General features: G+C 35.8%; 1 protein-coding gene across 12 annotated transcripts in view; it reads right to left on the bottom strand.

Annotated features, from left to right (window-relative positions):
- The window catches only part of SLC10A7 (solute carrier family 10 member 7), a 291,318-nt gene that overhangs the window by 225,699 nt on the left and 47,230 nt on the right, over nt 1–18,389 (bottom strand). The window contains exons 5-6 of one of the 12 annotated variants that reach the window (XR_004740612.3): nt 13,472–15,205; nt 4,922–13,338 (exon numbers count right to left, since the gene is read on the bottom strand). The exons of 8 other annotated variants lie outside the window; for them this stretch is intronic. Coding sequence is in view for 2 of the 4 variants with exons in the window: in XM_054252874.2 (XP_054108849.1) it covers nt 16,783–16,944 (162 nt within the window). In the remaining 2 variants the exon portion in view is untranslated. Of the gene's footprint in view, nt 1–4,921; nt 13,339–13,366; nt 15,206–16,342; nt 16,945–18,389 lie in introns of those variants that run through there. 3 more of the 12 variants (XR_013532872.1, XM_035292875.3, XM_054252874.2) reach the window with 3 other exon arrangements.

Genomic DNA, 18,389 nt, shown 5'->3' with positions numbered 1-18,389 from the left:
GGAGTGCAATGGCGCGATCTCGGCTCACCGCAACCTCCACCTCCTGGCTTCAGGCAATTCTCCTGCCTCAGCCTCCTGAGTAGCTGGGATTACAGCCACACGCCACCACGCCCAGCTAATTTTTTATATTTTTAGTAGAGACGGGGTTTCACCATGTTGACCAGGATGGTCTCGATCTCTTGACCTCGTGATCCACCCACCTCGGCCTCCCAAAGTGCTGGGGTTACAGGCGTGAGCCACTACGCCCGGCCCTGACCCTGTCTTTAAGACAACAACAACAAACCACAAGAAAATAAAACAGAATTCAGGTTAAAAAAAAGATTTAGCTAAAAGATCTTCAGCAAACCACTATTTCCTTTTTCTTTCTTTCTTTTTTTTTTTTTTCTTTTTGAGACAAAGTCTCACTCTTTTACCCAGGCTGGTGTGCAGTGGCACAATCACAGCTCACTGCAGTCTTGATCTTCTCGGCTTAGACGATCTCCCACCTCAGCCTCCTGAGTAGCTGGAACTACAGGTATGTGCCACCAGGCCTGGCTAATTTTTTTATAATTTGCAGAGACGGGGTCTCACTGTGTTGCTCAGGCTGGTCTTGAATTCCTGGGCTCAAGCAATCCTTCCCCTCAGCTTCCCAGAATGCCCAGATTATAGGCATGAGTTACGCCTGGCCCCATTATTTTCTAATAGCAAAAAAAAAAGGAACTATCCAGAGCTGAAATTAATAATTATATATCCATACATGAGAATAATGAACAATCTAAAAGAATGTTGTAGAACACTATGGAGAGATGTTCATAATATATTAATTGGACAGAGTTACAAAATTGTATGCATTGTATGACCTCATATCATTAAACATATGTGCAGATTAAAAGGTTTGAAAAGATACACATAAAAATATTGATGTAGTTATCGGAACAGTGAGATTATAGTATTTTTTATTTATTTTTCCATATTGCTCACTAGGAATACATAATGCTTCTATAATAAAAAATAAGTTATTAAAATATTATAAACCATACAAGAACATAAAATTTTATTATATAGTCATTGTAGAACATTGTACGTGACTAAGAGAAGTGCTGGGATTACAGGTGTAAGCCACACAATGCAATGTACTTTGGGACAGTGAATGAATAGTAAGCCTTTCCCTCAAAATATCATTGGCCAAAAATTATTTTCATGTGATACTGTGAACTTAACCCAAAAGAAAAATAATGTCATGCCACTGAGAATAACAGTAATTTTATGTTATTAGAAAAAGAATGTATGACAGTTATTATCAAATTAGTCATTTCTGGAGGAAAAAATTGCAAATAAATGAAGATATTTATGTAGAATGATTTTAGGTTGCAAATAAAAAAGATGAGGATTTAAATATTTAAAGCCACAGATGTTATCTTAGATAAAAACAGAGCTCTTCTTCCTTAAAACCAAGTTCATTTACCAATTTTTAAAAAAGTATTCCTTTAACTCACAATAGAAATGATAAAGTCAAAGAAATTTGTTCCAGATGTAAAGCTCAGATTCATAATTCTTTTTAAGATACTCAATTTCTTTTTCCTTTTTTTTTTGAGATGGAGTCTCATTCTGTCACCCAGGCTGGAGTACAATGGCGTGATCTCAGCTCACTGCAACCTCTGCATCCTGGGTTCAAGCGATTCCCCTGCCTCAGACTCCTGAGTAGTTGAGATTACAGGTACCCACCACCACACCTAGCTAATTTTTGTATATTTAGTAGAGGTTTGGTTTTGCCATGTTGGTCAGGCTGGTCTCAAACTCCTGACCTCAGGTGATCCGCCTGTCCTGGCCTCCCAAAGTGCTGGGATTACAGGTGTAAGCCACCATGCCCAGCCAAGATACTCAATTTCTTATTAAACAAAGATAGAGTTTCCCACTAGATTTTTCACATGAAATATTTCCACTAAGAGCAACATTTTTTAAGACTGAAATTTATTTGTTAAAAAGTTATCTATTTATAGTCCAGCAAAGTATCAGACAGCCACTGTGTGTAATTAAAACACATATTCTCTCTTCCTCTCTCCAGAAATGTGCACATCATATTCATGGTGTTACTAATTCAAAACAAGTTTGTGGAATTAATTTTTTCCTCTTCTAAACACACACAAAAACAATAAAGTTACTTAACAATAATAAATATACTTTGCTTTTAAAACTGTTTAGACCATCTTACAACTGATCCCTGATTCCTTATTTTATAAAACTTATTCCTAGAAAAATTTATAAATAAAATAAGGTTTATAGGTACAATGTTATTCTGGCAGCCTTTTGAAAAACTGCTTTTTGATTCAACAACAGATAATGTGCACACTTTATTCTCCCACTCTCTGGGAGATGTACGTGCTTGATACTTTTTATAACCTTAAATATAAAGTTTTAAGATTCTTTATTTCATTAGAAAAAAAAAGACATCTGTGTTTCTTGCAGTTACTCTTTATTTCCTTTAAAACAGTGAAGCTTTCATAGAAAAACACTAATTAAACATGATTTGTCCATGCACAAAATTCCTATTACATCAAATTATTCATAAAATACCCCCTTGGCAAGGAGATTAAAAGGAAGATTGAAGCATCAGGTAACAATTGGACGGAAAGATCTCACTGGCTGCTTCCTACCCAGTCATTCTCTGCAGTTCTTAAATATCTCAGTTTAACTTAAGTCTTTATCAGACATCAAGTGAGTTAACATGTACTGAAAGACTCTTCAAGAATACAAATGAGAAGGTTGTTCAAACCAGCCCTCCTGCCTAACCACAATTATTTAATAGCTTAAATCCAAACTGTGAATATAGTTTGAAAATTTTCTAAGATGTTCTTTAACCTGCTTTCTCTTCTTTTCTTCTATATTTTCTATATAGCTCTAATCTTCAAGTTGAAAGAGGTTTACATGTTTTAGAAAAAAAAAAGTGAATGCTTTTAAAAAATGTATTCCCTTAACTACTCCTTACATCTACTTTCTAATCCCCAACTCACTTAATTAAATTCAGTGTGAATTTAAATTGCAATTAACATCTTTTGAGGGATTACATGTTCTAATCACAATTATGCAGTGAATATTTGAAACACATACATTTTGTTATATTATCTGAAATGCAAATTGGAGTTCAGAAGAAGATGTTTAATAAAAATGTATAGTGCTGAAGACTTTATTATAGAACCTAAGGGACTAGAAATGAGATTTAAGAGTAAAAGCACTGATACAAGTATAAAAACAAATTGCTTCACCTCCAAAACCCCTGGAAATGGCCCCACTTGGCTCCCATTTAACCTAGCTTCATTGCAGTTTAAAAACTGCCTTCCAAGATGTTTTATTAACCAAACTGAATTTCATTTTTCTCCCCCTAGATCAGGAGCTCACAGAGTCCTAAATGAGAGATGATGCATAAAATTCTGTAAAGGCAGGAGACAAAAATCTGTTTTTCTGACCCAGGAAGTTATAATGGAATGAGTAACTTCTTTTTCTTAACTTTGCCTTCAAAATTGCATTTCATGAGCAGAAAAAAAAAAAAAAAGCTGACATTTATTGATCATCTTCTATATGTCAGACAATAAGTATTATTTTATTTAATCCTCAAAATAACCCAATAATATACGGATTATTTCCTTTTATAGATGTAAAAGATAAGGCTCAGCAGACTTAAGTGGTTGAGAGAAATAAATTAAATGCATCAGTGGTGAAACTGGGATTTGACTCCTAAATCCATGCTCCCATCTGGTAAAAGGATAGTATCATTTCTGCAAAGGTGAGACCTTATGTGGAGCCTACGACCAAGCACCCATTTTCAATGTTAAGTTTAACTAACATTGTTAAACTCTCTACCAGGCTGTTAGGATTGTCATGGCCCCAGAAAACAACTTTATCTCTGGTGGTAAGCTTGGATAGCTTCAAGAAGTGTCATTCCTGGAGCTCTCAGGACTTTTCTGCTGAGGCCAAGAGCTTGCTAAAAGCCAGGATCTTCTTAATCAATGCCAGGATTTACCATAAAGTAAAGATCTGGTATATTAATCTATGCCCACTTTCCTCTTGGTAACTTTTCCTGTCCATCTTCAGAGTCTGTTTACATACTTACCAGATTGTTAGCTCCCAGGCTATGTTTATGTTTAAGGAAACTAAGCCAAACTCAAGTTCTGCCTTTCACTCCCTTTCAGTGTCAGTTTCCTGTTAATCATTTGTCCACACAACTTTTGCTGCTATGCATTACAAGTAAAACAGGGACTAGTTAAGCTAGCTATTACTTTTTCCTTTGAGAAAGATAACGCTAAGTTTCTAAAGCTCCCTATCCAGTCAACTCTAAAAAGGAGGTTTAAACACACACACACACACACACACACACACACACACACACACACATACACACACAAATAATTTTGTACTCCTTAGCATGTTTTTTGCCCTTTTTTCTTTTTCTTTCTTTTTTTTTTTTTTTTGAGACAGAGCACTTTGTTGTCCATGTTGGAGTGCAGTGGTGCAGTCTCAGTCTCAGCTCACTGCAACCTCCGCCTCCCAGGTTCAAGTGATTCTCGTGCCTCAGCCTCCCAAGTAGCTGAGTACAGGCATGCATCAACATGCCCGGATAATTTTTATATTTTTAGTAGAGATGGGGTTTTGCCATGTTGGCCAGATTGGTCTCAAACTCATGACCTCAGGTGATCCACCAGTCTCAGCATCCCAAAATGCAGGGATTACAGGCGTGAGCCACTGCACCCATTCAGCAAGGCTTTTAAAAGGCAGTGTTTAATTTTTATACTTTACTGTGATTTTAATCATAACCTGTTATGTAGGTGGTTCTTCTTTGTTAATATTTAGAGATTTGTGAGGCTTCAGAAAATATTCAACAACAAATACATTTTTTAACCATTGTTGGGAGTGGGAGGTACCTTAAGGTCTTCAGGGAAAAACAAACCTGTATGGAGGTCTTCACAGTTCTAATTAGGAGTGCAGTTTGGATTAAAAAGAATCATTCAGGGTTCTCCTGAAGTTTCCTGAAAAGCAAAGCTGAATGGGGAGCACAATCAGAAGGAGCGCACAGTCACTGGAGAAGGTAATGGCTTCTAGGAGGGTACAAACAAACCACCCTGGCAAGATCTTGGCATTTTTCCTATGCCAATATCCTCTAACCCAGTCATCATTTCTCCAACTCTGGCCTTTCTTGTGCTCATAAAATGATAACATGCGGATGATATAAAGAGGCACAAAAGGTTGGTGAAGGCAGGAAAGTGGTCAGGAGAGGCAGAAACTATCACTGGTGTCAGAGAGACTGGAAATTTAACTCAGTGAGCAGTTGCATGAAGATGCCAAAGGGCACACCAGAAATGCTTCCTTGAAAGGAGAACTAAGGAGAAGTAAGAGAAAACAAGGGACACTAGGATCCATGGAGTTAGAATACTTTTACTTGAATTTGCCTACTATCATCGAAATCAACCCAACTATTCAGTGAACAGACATTTGATAAACAACTACTGTGTATAAAAAACAGAGAAATATTTTCTGAATGTAAGATATGATCACTGTCCTCAAGAACATTTCAACCTATAAAGGAGTATTAGCATATGTCAAACCCAAAGCTTATTCATTTATGCATTATTAGGTCTTGCCCTGTCACCCAGGCTCTAGTGCAGTAGTGTAATCATGGCTCACTGCAGCCTCCACCTTCCAGGCTCAAGCAATCCTCCCACTTCAGCTTCCCGAGTAGTTGGGACCACAGGTGCATGCTACCACACCCAGCTATTTTTTTAATATTTTTGTAGAGATGAGGTATCACTATCTTGCCCAGGCTAGTCTTTAATCCAAGTAATCCTCCCACCACAGCCACCACCCAAATGCTGGGATTACAGACATGAATCACTGCACCCAGCCCAAAGCAACTTAAAAAGAAAACAAAGACATTCCTTTAAAATCAGACTTCCTTTAAAACAGAATTTATTATTTATTCCACGATGGGCTATGTTTGAGGCAGATATACAACTATGCAGTGTGGAATGGATACGTTTGGGGTAGATGTCTAAGTATGTTCTGAACACAGGCAGTATACAGAGCTTGCACTATTACTTGGTTGGAGAAGGAGGACACAAAAAAGTTACTATTCTTTGACTTTTCTCTCCTATCTCATGGGCTTAGTGCTTCCTTTAATGTCTTTTCTTCAAAGTCTTAACAACTTAACAACTATTGTTCAAACTTAAGACATTGTTTTAAATGCCACTTTTAAAGAATGTGCTCAATTAGAACTCCTTTCGAAATACTACAACCAGCTGATGTTTGACAAACCTGACAAAAACAAGCAATGGGGAAAGGATTCCCTATTTAATAAATGCTGTTGGGAAAACTGGCTAGTCATATGAAGAAAGCTGAAACTGGATCCCTTCCTTAAACCTTATACAAAAATTAACTCAAGATGAATTAAAGATTTAAACATGAGGCCTAACACCATAAAAGCTATAGAAGAAAACCTAGGCAATACCATTCAGCACATAGGCATGGGCAAGGACATCATGACTAAAACACTAAAAGCAATGGCAACAAAAGCCAAAATAGACAAATGGGATCTAATTAAACTTAAGAGCTTTTTCACAGCTAAAGAAACAATCAGTAGAGTGAACCAGCAACCAACAGAATGGGAAAAAATTTTTGCAATCTACCCATCTGACAAAGGGGTAATATTCAGAATCTATAGAGAACTTAAATTTACAAGAAAAAAACAAACAACCCCATCAAAAAATGGGCAAAGGATGTGAACAGACACTTCTCAAAGAAAGACATCTATGCAGCCAACAAACACATGAAAAAAAGCTCATCACTGGTCATTAAAGAAATGCAAATCAAAACCATATCAAGATACCACCTCACTCCAGTTAGAATGGCAATCATTAAAAAATCAGGAGACAGGCCAGGCGTGGTGGCTCACGCCTGTAATCCCAGCACTTTGGGAGGCCGAGGCGGGTGGATCACAAGGTCAAGAGATCGAGACCATCCTGGTAAACATGGTGAAACCCAATCTCTACTAAAGATACAAAAAATTAGCTGGGCACAGTGGCGTGTGCCTGTAATCCCAGCTACTCAGGAGGCTGAGCCAGGAGAATTGCCTGAACTCAGGAGGCAGAGGTTGCGGTGAGCTGAGATCGCGCCATTGCACTCCAGCCTGGGTAACAAGAGCGAAACTCCGTCTCAAAAAAAAAAAAAATCAGGAGACAACAGATGCTGGAGAAGATGTGGAGAAATAGGAATGCTTTTACACTAGTGGTGGGATTGTAAATTAATTCAATCATTGTGGAAGACAGTATGGCGATTTCTCCAGGATCTAGAAATAGAAATACCATTTGATCCAGCAATCCCATTACTAGGTACATACCCAATGGGTTATAAATCATTCTATTATAAAGACACACACACATGTATGTTTACTGCAGCACTGTTCACAATAGCAAAGACTTGGAACCAACCCAAATGTCTATCAATGACAGACTGGATGAAGAAAATGTGGCATATATATACCATGGAATACTATGCAGCCATAAAAAAGGATGATTTTATGTCCTTTTCAGGAACATGGATGAATCTGGAAACCATCATTCTCAGCAAACCAACACAAGAACAGAAAACCAAACACTGCATGTTCTCACTCAAAAGTGAGTGTTAAACAATGAGAACATACAGACACCAGATAGGGGAATATCACACATAAGGGCCTGGGAGGTGGGTTGCTAGGGGAGGAATAGCAGGGGGCCAAGGGATTGGGGAGGGATAGCATTAGGAGAAATATCTAGTGTAGATGATGGGATGATGGATGCAGCAAAGCACCACCATGGCACGTGTATACCTATGAAACAAACTGGCACGATCTGCACATGTGCCCTAGAACATAAAGTATAATAAATAAATTTTTTAAAAAAGAAAAAGAAATATCCCTAAGTGTACTGATTCTGAGATACAGATACACACATTATACACACATGTAAATATACATATGTATATATACATATGCCATACCCATACTCCATGTATACATAACTAAATGGGTAATATAAAGACATGCTATAAAAGGATTTTGCTACAACTATAAAGAAGGACTGCTCAGATAGAATTGGTTCCTTCCCTCTTTATTCTTAATATTTAAAGTCAAATGCACAATTACCTTTTCAGAAAGAAGTCTCTTTTCTGATATATCACAAGGTACTTACCTCAAACTTGAACGAAGTTTTTACTAGAGTGTTAAAGTTATGTTTATATATTTATATTTTTCATTAAAGTAATCATGTGAATTCTTTTTCACCAGATATATGATCACCATACTACTCAACTATGGAGCCTATAATGAGCCCCAAACTTTCTGCATTTGCTGACTCTGAAATTCTTTGCAGATCTACAAAGCATGCCTAATGCAGGCAGGTATGTTGATATGGGAAATTCAACACTAGCACTAACAACGACTACCACTTCTCAATCCCTCTATGTGTGCCAGCCACTGTGCATACCTCATCTTTACCCATATCACTTCATGCAATAGATGCTGTGCTGCTAAAAAACATAAGATGTATTTAAAATATAGCCCACACTCTTTTCACTATGTTAAGGTGTCAACATTAAAAATCTTAACTAAACATAAAATGTTTGAACCACCACTCATATCAAATTCATCAACTCAAGAAAATATCCCTCTGACCCACCCAACCATTTCCTGTCCTCCATACCCACCCACTCCCAAAAGATAGCTCATGCAGTTTTCCAAACTTATATCAAAAATAAAGAGAAATAAAAGTGACATCTTAATATAAAATATAAATCCTTCAGCATCTTAAAAATAAACTCTTCTATTCAATATAGTGAAATAACTGTGGAACAAACATTAAAGAATAATGAACATGCAAAAAAAATGCACTGCTGTCAGCACTATACCTGGGTACAAATGTGTTAGAGCATCTTAGCTTAAAACAAATCAAGTTAAGTGCCTGTTTAGAAAAATACTTCCATGTACGGCATACATACAGTGTTAGGAAGGAAAGCAAACCCAGAAATTAATTAAGAAATGAGTGGTTTTACAGAGTGCTGTAAGAAGAACTTTCTAATAAACTTTCTCTATATACTTAGAGTGAAATCTTCCTACAGATTTCCTTCCCTCATTTACATATCTGTGCAGGCTTATTCTTTTTTTTTTTTTTCTTTCAAGCCCCTTTGCCCTTTCAATCATGAAGCATATTACTCCACTGTCAGTGCAAAGCAGTTCCTAACAACAGGGAACCCAGCTGGGATAGGAAGAGGGCAGCGGGCTCATGCATTAACATAATAATCCAACTGTGTTCCCATAGGCCCTTAGGGCAGACAGCATATTAGGTAGGCCTCCTGTGCAGACCCTGGTGGAAGCTGCCTTATCACCTGCCTATCAACCTGTGGCAGCTAGAGCTAGCTCAATAGCACCAGCTCCTGCCAAGCAGTGGTGCCCAATTACCTTACTACAAAAGACAGAAATCCATTTTTCGATGTCTGTTTAATGTACTCAATGCATTTCCTTATTTATGATTTGAATATACATTTCTGCATCGTTTCCAGGGTATTAACTTATTGCCTTTTAACTTTTTTAAGTCTAGTTGTCTAAAGGCCATTCTGCAGCAGTAGGTAGGAATGAGACTAAATGTGAATTTCAAATATAAAAGCCCAAGTTGGTAAAAAGCTAACCATTTGGTCACCAGTTGTCTAAAGATTCCTCAGTCAATATAGAGGACTAGAAGTGTGAGGAAGCCCTAAATGGCAGCCATCACTATTTCCTCACGGGGATAAAAGTGAGGGGATTCCTATACCAATGTCTCCTTTAAATGTGGTTTTTAAGTCTAATCCAAGCACTTCCTAAGGTTCCTATAAAGTGTAAGCCTTTGTGCACACTGATTCCAATGAGCAAAATATGTGGACAGATTACTACAACTGGCTGACAGTAAAATCAAAAAAGATACTTCAAAATTATCTTTTTTAATCTCAAATGATTATTGAAGATAGTTTTTCTTAAAAAAAAAAAAGGCTGACCCACTGACATGCTTTTTACTGTTTGCATGTATAACACATATGTTTTATTTTAAGGCTGCTTAATTCCTAGAATGTTTTTATCTATGTGTGATTTTCTTTCCAAGCTACAACATATATCAAGTAAGGAAAAGCTGAAGGGTATATTCCATTAAAAATGTCTATTTATCACGTTACATAAGATCATCTTTAAAATACCTTAACAGATGTTTGAAATCATAATTCATTTCAGTGAATTAAACATAGTCTCATTCCTTGAAGTTTCCCCTTAAAAAGGTTCCAAAGAAGGCACGTAATTTGACATTTAATTTAATGGGAAAAAGTGGTTTTAAAACTATTCTAAATAATGCTATTTAAAAGAGCATGAGACTACCAATTTGGCTAGGGAAACATTTTGTACTGATGATTTTGTGCTGATCATTTAAAAAAAATGAGTTTCTAGAAATGTTACATTTTTTTATGGGCATTTTAATAAAAAATGGATCCTGTGGTCAAACAAAAGTACATTTATCTAACAGTTCTATGAATTTTAAATGTTAAGGAACCAACACCATTATTTACAGCAACCAACCTGATATACTTTATATACATTCTAATAATTAAGCAAAAATTAAGTATCAAAGGCTATGGCACTAATTTTCACTCACACAGTTATCTCCGTTACCTTAACAGTTTTTGCAACATATTAAACAGGTGACAGTGACCATTCTGCAACTTGTCAGTTCTTTGGATTACTTCCATACATACCAGACAGAGTTTTATATAAAGTAAATATCTTCCTCATATTGAAGAAATTTGCTCTTTATTAAACAACCTGAGGAAAAGTCAAATAAAAGAGAAAAAAAAAACTAGAAGAATTTTTTCTTCTGTAAGTAAATCCTGAGCTATTTAATAGTCTCTAAACAATACACTACAATATATTGTTGATGGAAGTGTAAATACAAAATACTAAACTCCATTATAAATATTAATGCTTATATATGTGTTAAACAACAAAATTATACACATCTCCTTCTTGATCTTTTGGGGATTCTAGGGGCTCTTTATTCTTCAAGCATTCTTATGTTTTGACAAAATGTAATGCATCTTCCAAGTCATTAAGTATAGAAACTTGATTTTTGATTAAAAAACAATCAACGGCAGCCATGTGGTGACAGGATAAATAGTGGCCAGACTTTACCACTTTAATTCCTTAAAGAGGTACATTTCCACTCTAGGGTAAACAAAAGAAAAGCATGTATATAAAATAGAAATCTAGTTATGCCATCTCTAAGAACTTGATTTTACCTTAAATAGCAACTTATGCAGCTAGAATAATTTGGTCCCTAAAGGGTGGTAAAGAAGGCAATAAGGACAGAACTGTAGTATGATTTCCAGCATTAGCAATTCAACTTTGGATAAGCTTAAAATTTATAAAACTTATAAAATTTATAAAAGTAAAGATAAGTGAAGAAAATATTATTTAAAATTTTAAGTGAGAGTAAATACAAATAGAAAATCATGTGAAGGAAACACATTTAAGTGTGATATACTAATTTTTAAATGTGCCCCCAACTCCCGCCAGCAATTTCTTTAGCCTGCACATTCCTATATTTGAAATAAGCCACATCTACATTCGGATTATACCGAATCCCTAGAGCATTCCCTTCCCTCCAGAGAATTACCTAAAAGGACTTTCCTCTTCCAATGAAAACCATTTGATTCCTAAGAACTTTATCTACCCGGTTCAATCTGGTGGTATAGATATGGCTTCAGAGATGGTTTGCAGCTAGCATTTTTTGACATTTCTGCCAAGGATAAGATTAAGTATGAGATATCGAAATTACATGTTAAAATAGATGCCATTTTACTTTGTTTCTTCCTGAATAGCCCTTCAGCTGTTGAGGCACATAGATTTTTCCCCAGGCAAAATCCCCAGGCTAAAATAACTGAGCCTCCTATCGTCAGGAAACCCAGCTTCTCAAACATTATTCTTAGGTATCTGATTATCTATCAGCCGTAGTTTCATTTCATATTTACTCATGTAAATCTTACTTGAACAAAAGAAAAATAATCCACTTAAAATGTTTCCTCTCAACCACTCATATTGAATACAATCAATGGCAATACTTAATGTTCTATTACAGCTTTTTAAAATGTTGATCTTTATTTTAGCAATAGAGTTAGAAGTCACAAGGATTCAAGGACTGATCATTTTTGTTCCCCAAACATCCTTGCCTTCCACGACTGCCCCCTTGAGCAACATGCTATGCGCTGAATAAAGGACACTCCCATTTGCCAAGATCTAATCTTACCACTTTGCAACCCTAGCCTCTTGGACAACTTAGTCAAAAGACCACCATTCTAAACAGTAACAGATGTTTCAAAGCTATTATTCCAAATCTCAGATGAGAATAAATATAACTTTAAATGAAAATAAGAGATACTGATCAAACAAGTAAAAAAGTAAATAAATACTTCAAAAAACCTTTCAAGCGATCACGAACTAAAAAGAAAATTTTATGATTGTATACACAGCTTTTAAAATTAAGAGAAACTAAAACACATATTAAAACTTCACATTTTAACAAAGCCAACTGAATTTATATTGCAAGCACATAGTTTTATGACAAAAAGATTACAGATTACTATTTCAACACCCATGCAAGTACTAAATCATTATGCATTAAGTTACTAAAGGTGTTTTTAGAAAGAGTTCTTAATTGCCTGCGTTTACAATTTATCTCTAATTTAACATCAGAACCCTTCCTGAAAAGCTACAGACAGGATAAAGAAACAGAATTACGACTTTAAAAAAATGAAGAAAAAAAAATAACAGAAGGTAGAGGAGGAGGCAATGCAAAAAGAAATCTATGAACGAGGAAGGTAGAGTGAGTAAGTAAAGAAGCAACTAGAAAATGAACACTCTTTACCTCCTTAAATTTGATAATACCTTTTATTTTCCAATTTCTAGAGAAAACGAAGTTTAGTGGATTCACAGTTCCATATAGCTGGGGAAGCCTCACAATCATGATGGAAGGCAAAAGGCTTGTCTTACATGGCGGCAGATAGGAGAGAATGTGCAGTGGACCTCCCCTTTATAAAACTGTAAGATCTCATGAGGCTTCTTCACGATCACGAGAACAGCATTCTTTAAAGGACAACTAAACACTTCTCTGCACAGTGTTGTGGAAGACATGCCACACAAAGAGACGATACGTGCAGTGACGGTCCATAAGGTAAATAAGGCGGAGGCAAGGGGCAGGGCACCAATGGCCAATGAGGCAATTCAAAATAAATACATTAAGAATAAGTGGTCAGCAATATTGGCAACTTCTGAAAGACAAAATGAGAAGTTATCTTTCAGTTTTCTCTTTAGCAAATGCCCATTTAAACTGTGTATGTTTGTGTGTGTGCATGTGCATGTGTCTTGGGGTGAAGGGTAAAGGGGAGGCACATATGGCATTACCTGAAGAGGAGAAACACGAACAGCACCTTGAGCCATAGTCCATTGGGAAGCTGGATCTCCTTTCTTTTGGACTTTAGTTCTAGAACTATGACTTGCATTGTCTCATATCAAATATTGCTATAAAAATAACTTAAAGGAATTGAGAGAATTATGGTTTTCTCTTATACTACTTGCTTAAAGTAATCCATTTCTTAGGGCTCAGGAATATTTATGGTAAAATGACCATCACTGACTCAATTTGCATTCAAAACAGAAAGACAGTTAACTAGACTGCTTGAGTGATAGCAAATGCTGCTCACTATGGGAGAAGCCAGTAGCAGAAACACAGGTGTAAAGAGTGAAAAACACAGACCATCCTTTGTCACTGAAGGAACAAATTCTGCTCTGAAAAAAAAAAATACAGTTGTTTCTCTAGTTCTTTGTACAAAAGCCTGTTTTATTCTTGCTTCAATACTTAAATCTAGAAACAAAGATATAAATCAATTAATCCTTATAAACTGATCCTAGGAGCTTCATTTTCCTCAAGGAATTAAAAGAAGACTTGACCACTACACAAAGAATATGAAATCTCTGCACTAAATTGCTAACACATATCTCCAATTAGATTTAAAGACATTTTTACAGCTTTTATGTCAAGTTTATATTACTAGATGCTAAAGAATGTGTTGTAGCACTTAAAAGCTCTAAAGCTGACTAATCGTGATCTTGATAACAATGGTTTATGATTACATCTCAGGAAAAGCAAGAATGAGGCTTTTACATACTTTTGTTGTTACATGATAATGTTAAACAGAAAGAAAAACAGGTAGCAAAGTCAACCAAAATCTTTTGTTTTCTAACACTCTCATCCAGAGGCTAAAAAATCATGTTATAATTGGATTTTTGCCTATTCCTTAGATAAATTCAGCTGAAAGCATTTAGAGTTTCTAGAATTAAGAATAACCTAAAACAGCAAATGCATTTGTATTTTCCAATTTTGTATATGTCTAAGTAATGCAAGATTATATTGTAAAAGCAAACAGGTAAAGGACAACAAGAATTTTTAATTAGCATTTCATTAATAATACCAATGTGAAAAGAAAGAGGTCAACTATTAATAAGATACAGATTTCCCACCACTGGGATTTATTCTGAATTCATTTTAAGAGCAGGAAGCTATGATCTAAAATTCACCACTCTAAAACAGTTAAAAGTTGAAATAATTGTGCTTAAAGGATTAGGAGTAGGAATTTAAGAACAGCTTTTTGTACATATAAACCATATAGTTCCTAACTATTGATTTGTAATTTTACTTAGAATTGTAATGCCCATTTATTTCGTGATAAATGATAAGACACTTGATAGCGTATATATTTGGGATAAAAATAATGGCTTAGAGATTTCAATCAGGCATGAGAGTTCCTTTTCATTTCTCTTTTTTGGTGTGTGTACTTAACACTACACAAAAGAAAACATATCAAAACTGAAATATACTCACTAAAATTTAAGGTTATTCCAACAAAAGGGTTAATTAGGGAAACAAATTTTCTCAGACTGTTAATAATGGGAATGACACATACTATGTGCCCATAAGTAATTCTCAGGTATCTTTGATCTTCAGCCCCACGCGATTTCTGTTGCCTACCGTAGCCTGGCCTCTGGGACTGTCTCAGAACCAGACATCTGGCTACTTTGTTGTTTTAGACTAATCTCCTCCCAGGAGAGCTCAAGAAATGACACCAGGCAAGGAGGGTCCTGGCAAGGGAAAAAACATTACAGTATTAGCAGATTTCTTTTTGAGTGGACGAGAGTATCAAAATTGTTTTCAAATTTCTACAGGGGTCTTAGGAGCTCTTCCGTTCTGTAGTTTTAATCTGGCATAATTTAAATAGGATGTATATATTATATATTTAAGGCCCATCAATCATCTTTGAGAATTCACTGAATGTTAATCATAGAATAGTACACTATGTAGGAGAAGGTTGTGGGGAAAAATACAAATCAGATTAATTCCTCACCCATCTGTTAGGGTTGGGTGATGACTGATAAAACAAAAAATTTAATTGTCAGTTGAAGGGTTACACCAAAATTGTGGGACAACAACTAAGATTTGTAAATACAGTTGCTTACTTCCCATTATGCCAACTCCCTATCCTATTTCTTCTAGCTGGGATTTTAGAAAGATCCATAACTACTAATCTACTAAAAAGGTTTTATTAAACTGTGCTTCTGTAAAGTGCCTCTGAGGAAAGCAAGAAAGAGCAAGAAGAAGTGATATGAGCTTTAGAAATAAAAATAAAACAGTGATGTCATGGATAAAGTATTATATTCATAGTCACAACATCACCAACATACCAACATTTTTCCCAAGAAAACAAAAATAATCATCAACACCTGAATATCATTTTAAGTATTATTGTTCAATCTCAAAAATCTATACAGTTTGAGAAAGAAAAAAATTACTATTTGTTTTACAAACAGAAGATAAGCCAAATGGGAAAGCAGCTTATTTGTGAACTTCGATATTTTACCCTAAAATCACATTTTACCTACTTCTAACATATAATTACAGATTTGGATAATGTATAAAATCAAATGTTACCCTGCAATATGATATTTATACTGTTTCACAGGGTGATAGAAACCTCAAGAAATTGCCAAAATACCCATGCACTCATCTCTGATCTATTATTAAGACAAATTGCTCATTTTAGGTTTCAGTTGTCTTCATAATAAAAGCATATAACTATATAGTGAGTTCAGCTTGGTATGATATTTCCTAGGTTAGTAATTATAATACCCTACTTTATCAAAACACTGCCTACTCTGTTAATAACCAGTATAATTAAAACGGATGAAAATGTTCAGAAGATAAACATAAGAAAGAGAAGCTTAGGCAATCATAATTTATTTATAATTATTCCCAAGTAAATATAAAATAATTATGTTACAATGGAATAAGCCCGTTACAATGGGACAATATTGTATGATTCTATTTATATGAGGTTTCTAGAATAGTCAAATTCATAGAGACAAAAAGTAGACTGGTAGTTGCCAGAGGGTGGGGGAAAGGGGTTTTAAGACCAATTGTTTAATTAATGGGTACACAGTTTCAGCCTAGGAAGATGAAAATATTCTAGTGAGGGATAATGGCGGTTACACGACAAGATGAATGTACTTAATGTCACTGAACTGAACACTTAAAAATTATTTTACTGGCCGGGCGCGGTGGCTCACGCCTGTAATCCCAGCACTTTGGGAGGCCGAGGCGGTGGATCACAAGGTCAAGAGATCGAGACCATCCTGATCAACATGGTGAAACCCCGTCTCTATTAAAAATACAAAAAATTAGCTGGGCATGGTGGTGCGTGCCTGTAATCCCAGCTACTCAGGAGACTGAGGCAGGAGAATTGCCTGAACCAGGAGGCGGAGGTTGTCGTGAGCCGAGATCGCGCCATTGCACTCCAGCCTGGGTAACAAGAGCGAAACTCCGTCTAAAAAAAAAAAAAAAAAATTTACCACAATTCAAAAAAATTGTTAGAAAAATAATATAAAAATCCAAAGACGGCCGGGCGCGGTGGCTCAAGCCTGTAATCCCAGCACTTTGGGAGGCTGAGGCGGGTGGATCACAAGGTCAAGAGATCGAGACCATCTCGGTCAACATGGTGAAACCCTGTCTCTACTAAAAATACAAAAAATTAGCTGGGCATGGTGGTGCGTGCCTGTAATCCCAGCTACTCAGGAGGCTGATGCAGGAGAATTGCCTGAACCCAGGAGGTGGAAGTTGCGGTGAGCCGAGATTTCGCCATTGCACTCCAGCCTGGGTAACAAGAGCGAAACTCCGTCTCAAAAAAAAAAAAATCCAAAGACAATAAAAATTCCAAGATCTTTTTATTTAGACTTTTGCCCTTTGACCAAAGATTAATAAAATTTATGAGAAGCATTATAATCACATGTTAATTCATACATTGGTATCACCAACATTCAAAAAACAAACCAAAAAAAGCAGAATATCTGTCTCAGAATATTTTAACAAAATAGATTCTAGAAAGAATGTTTCCAAAAACTCCCCTAGATGTCTGAGTTTTCTAATTAATATAAGGTATACTGCAGCTAAATAACAAAACTATTCTCAATATTAACCTATATTTCTAAAAAAATCCAAAGGTTAGAAAATTCAAGACAACCAAATAGATTTTTTTATAACACTACAGGCTATTAAGTTATATTAGACCCAAAAAGTAATTCAGCTATTCAGTAATTCAGTACCTGCTAGATATCACATTATTTTAAATTATATCTAGCACAGTTCCAGTGTTAAATGCCCTTTATTATATTCTATTATTTGAAAATTTTAACCTTATATACTTCATATAAATTGTGGTTAAAGTTTGCTGTATATAAAAAATTACCCCCAAAAAACAGTAGCTTATACAAGAGAGATGTTCATTTTTCTTTCATGTAAAATTTGTTCCAAGGTAGGCAATCCACGGATGGTATGGCAGCTCCATAGTCAATAGGACCCCACGTCCTATTCTTGCTGCTCCATTGTTGGTAACAGGCTATCCGATGAGCCAAGAATGCTCTTCAAGCTCTAATAATCAACATTCCAGTAATCAGACAGAGGAAGAAAAAATGAAGGCTGTACTACTTCCATTTAAGGAGACAACCTGGATGTAATATAAAATACTTTCATTTATATCTTAAAAGCAAGAAGTTAGTCACATGGCCAAATAGAACACCAGGAAGCCTAGTAGATAAATAGGATATTTCAGCTGGGTGCCCAGTTAAAAGTTGGGGTTCTGTTTTAAAGATGAAGGTGAAGTAGATAATAGAAAGCAACCAGAGGAGTGATGTCAGCAAGATGACTGACAAGTAGCTGCTAGGGATCTTTCTCCCCCACGAAAAAGACCAAAATAATGAATAAGAAACTATGTTT

This window comes from Callithrix jacchus, chromosome 3 (assembly GCF_049354715.1).
Source record: "Callithrix jacchus isolate 240 chromosome 3, calJac240_pri, whole genome shotgun sequence".
Taxonomy (NCBI): domain Eukaryota; kingdom Metazoa; phylum Chordata; class Mammalia; order Primates; family Cebidae; genus Callithrix; species Callithrix jacchus.
The sequence above is the reverse complement of the archived record's forward strand: the minus strand, read 5'-3'. Positions and strand labels throughout refer to the sequence as shown.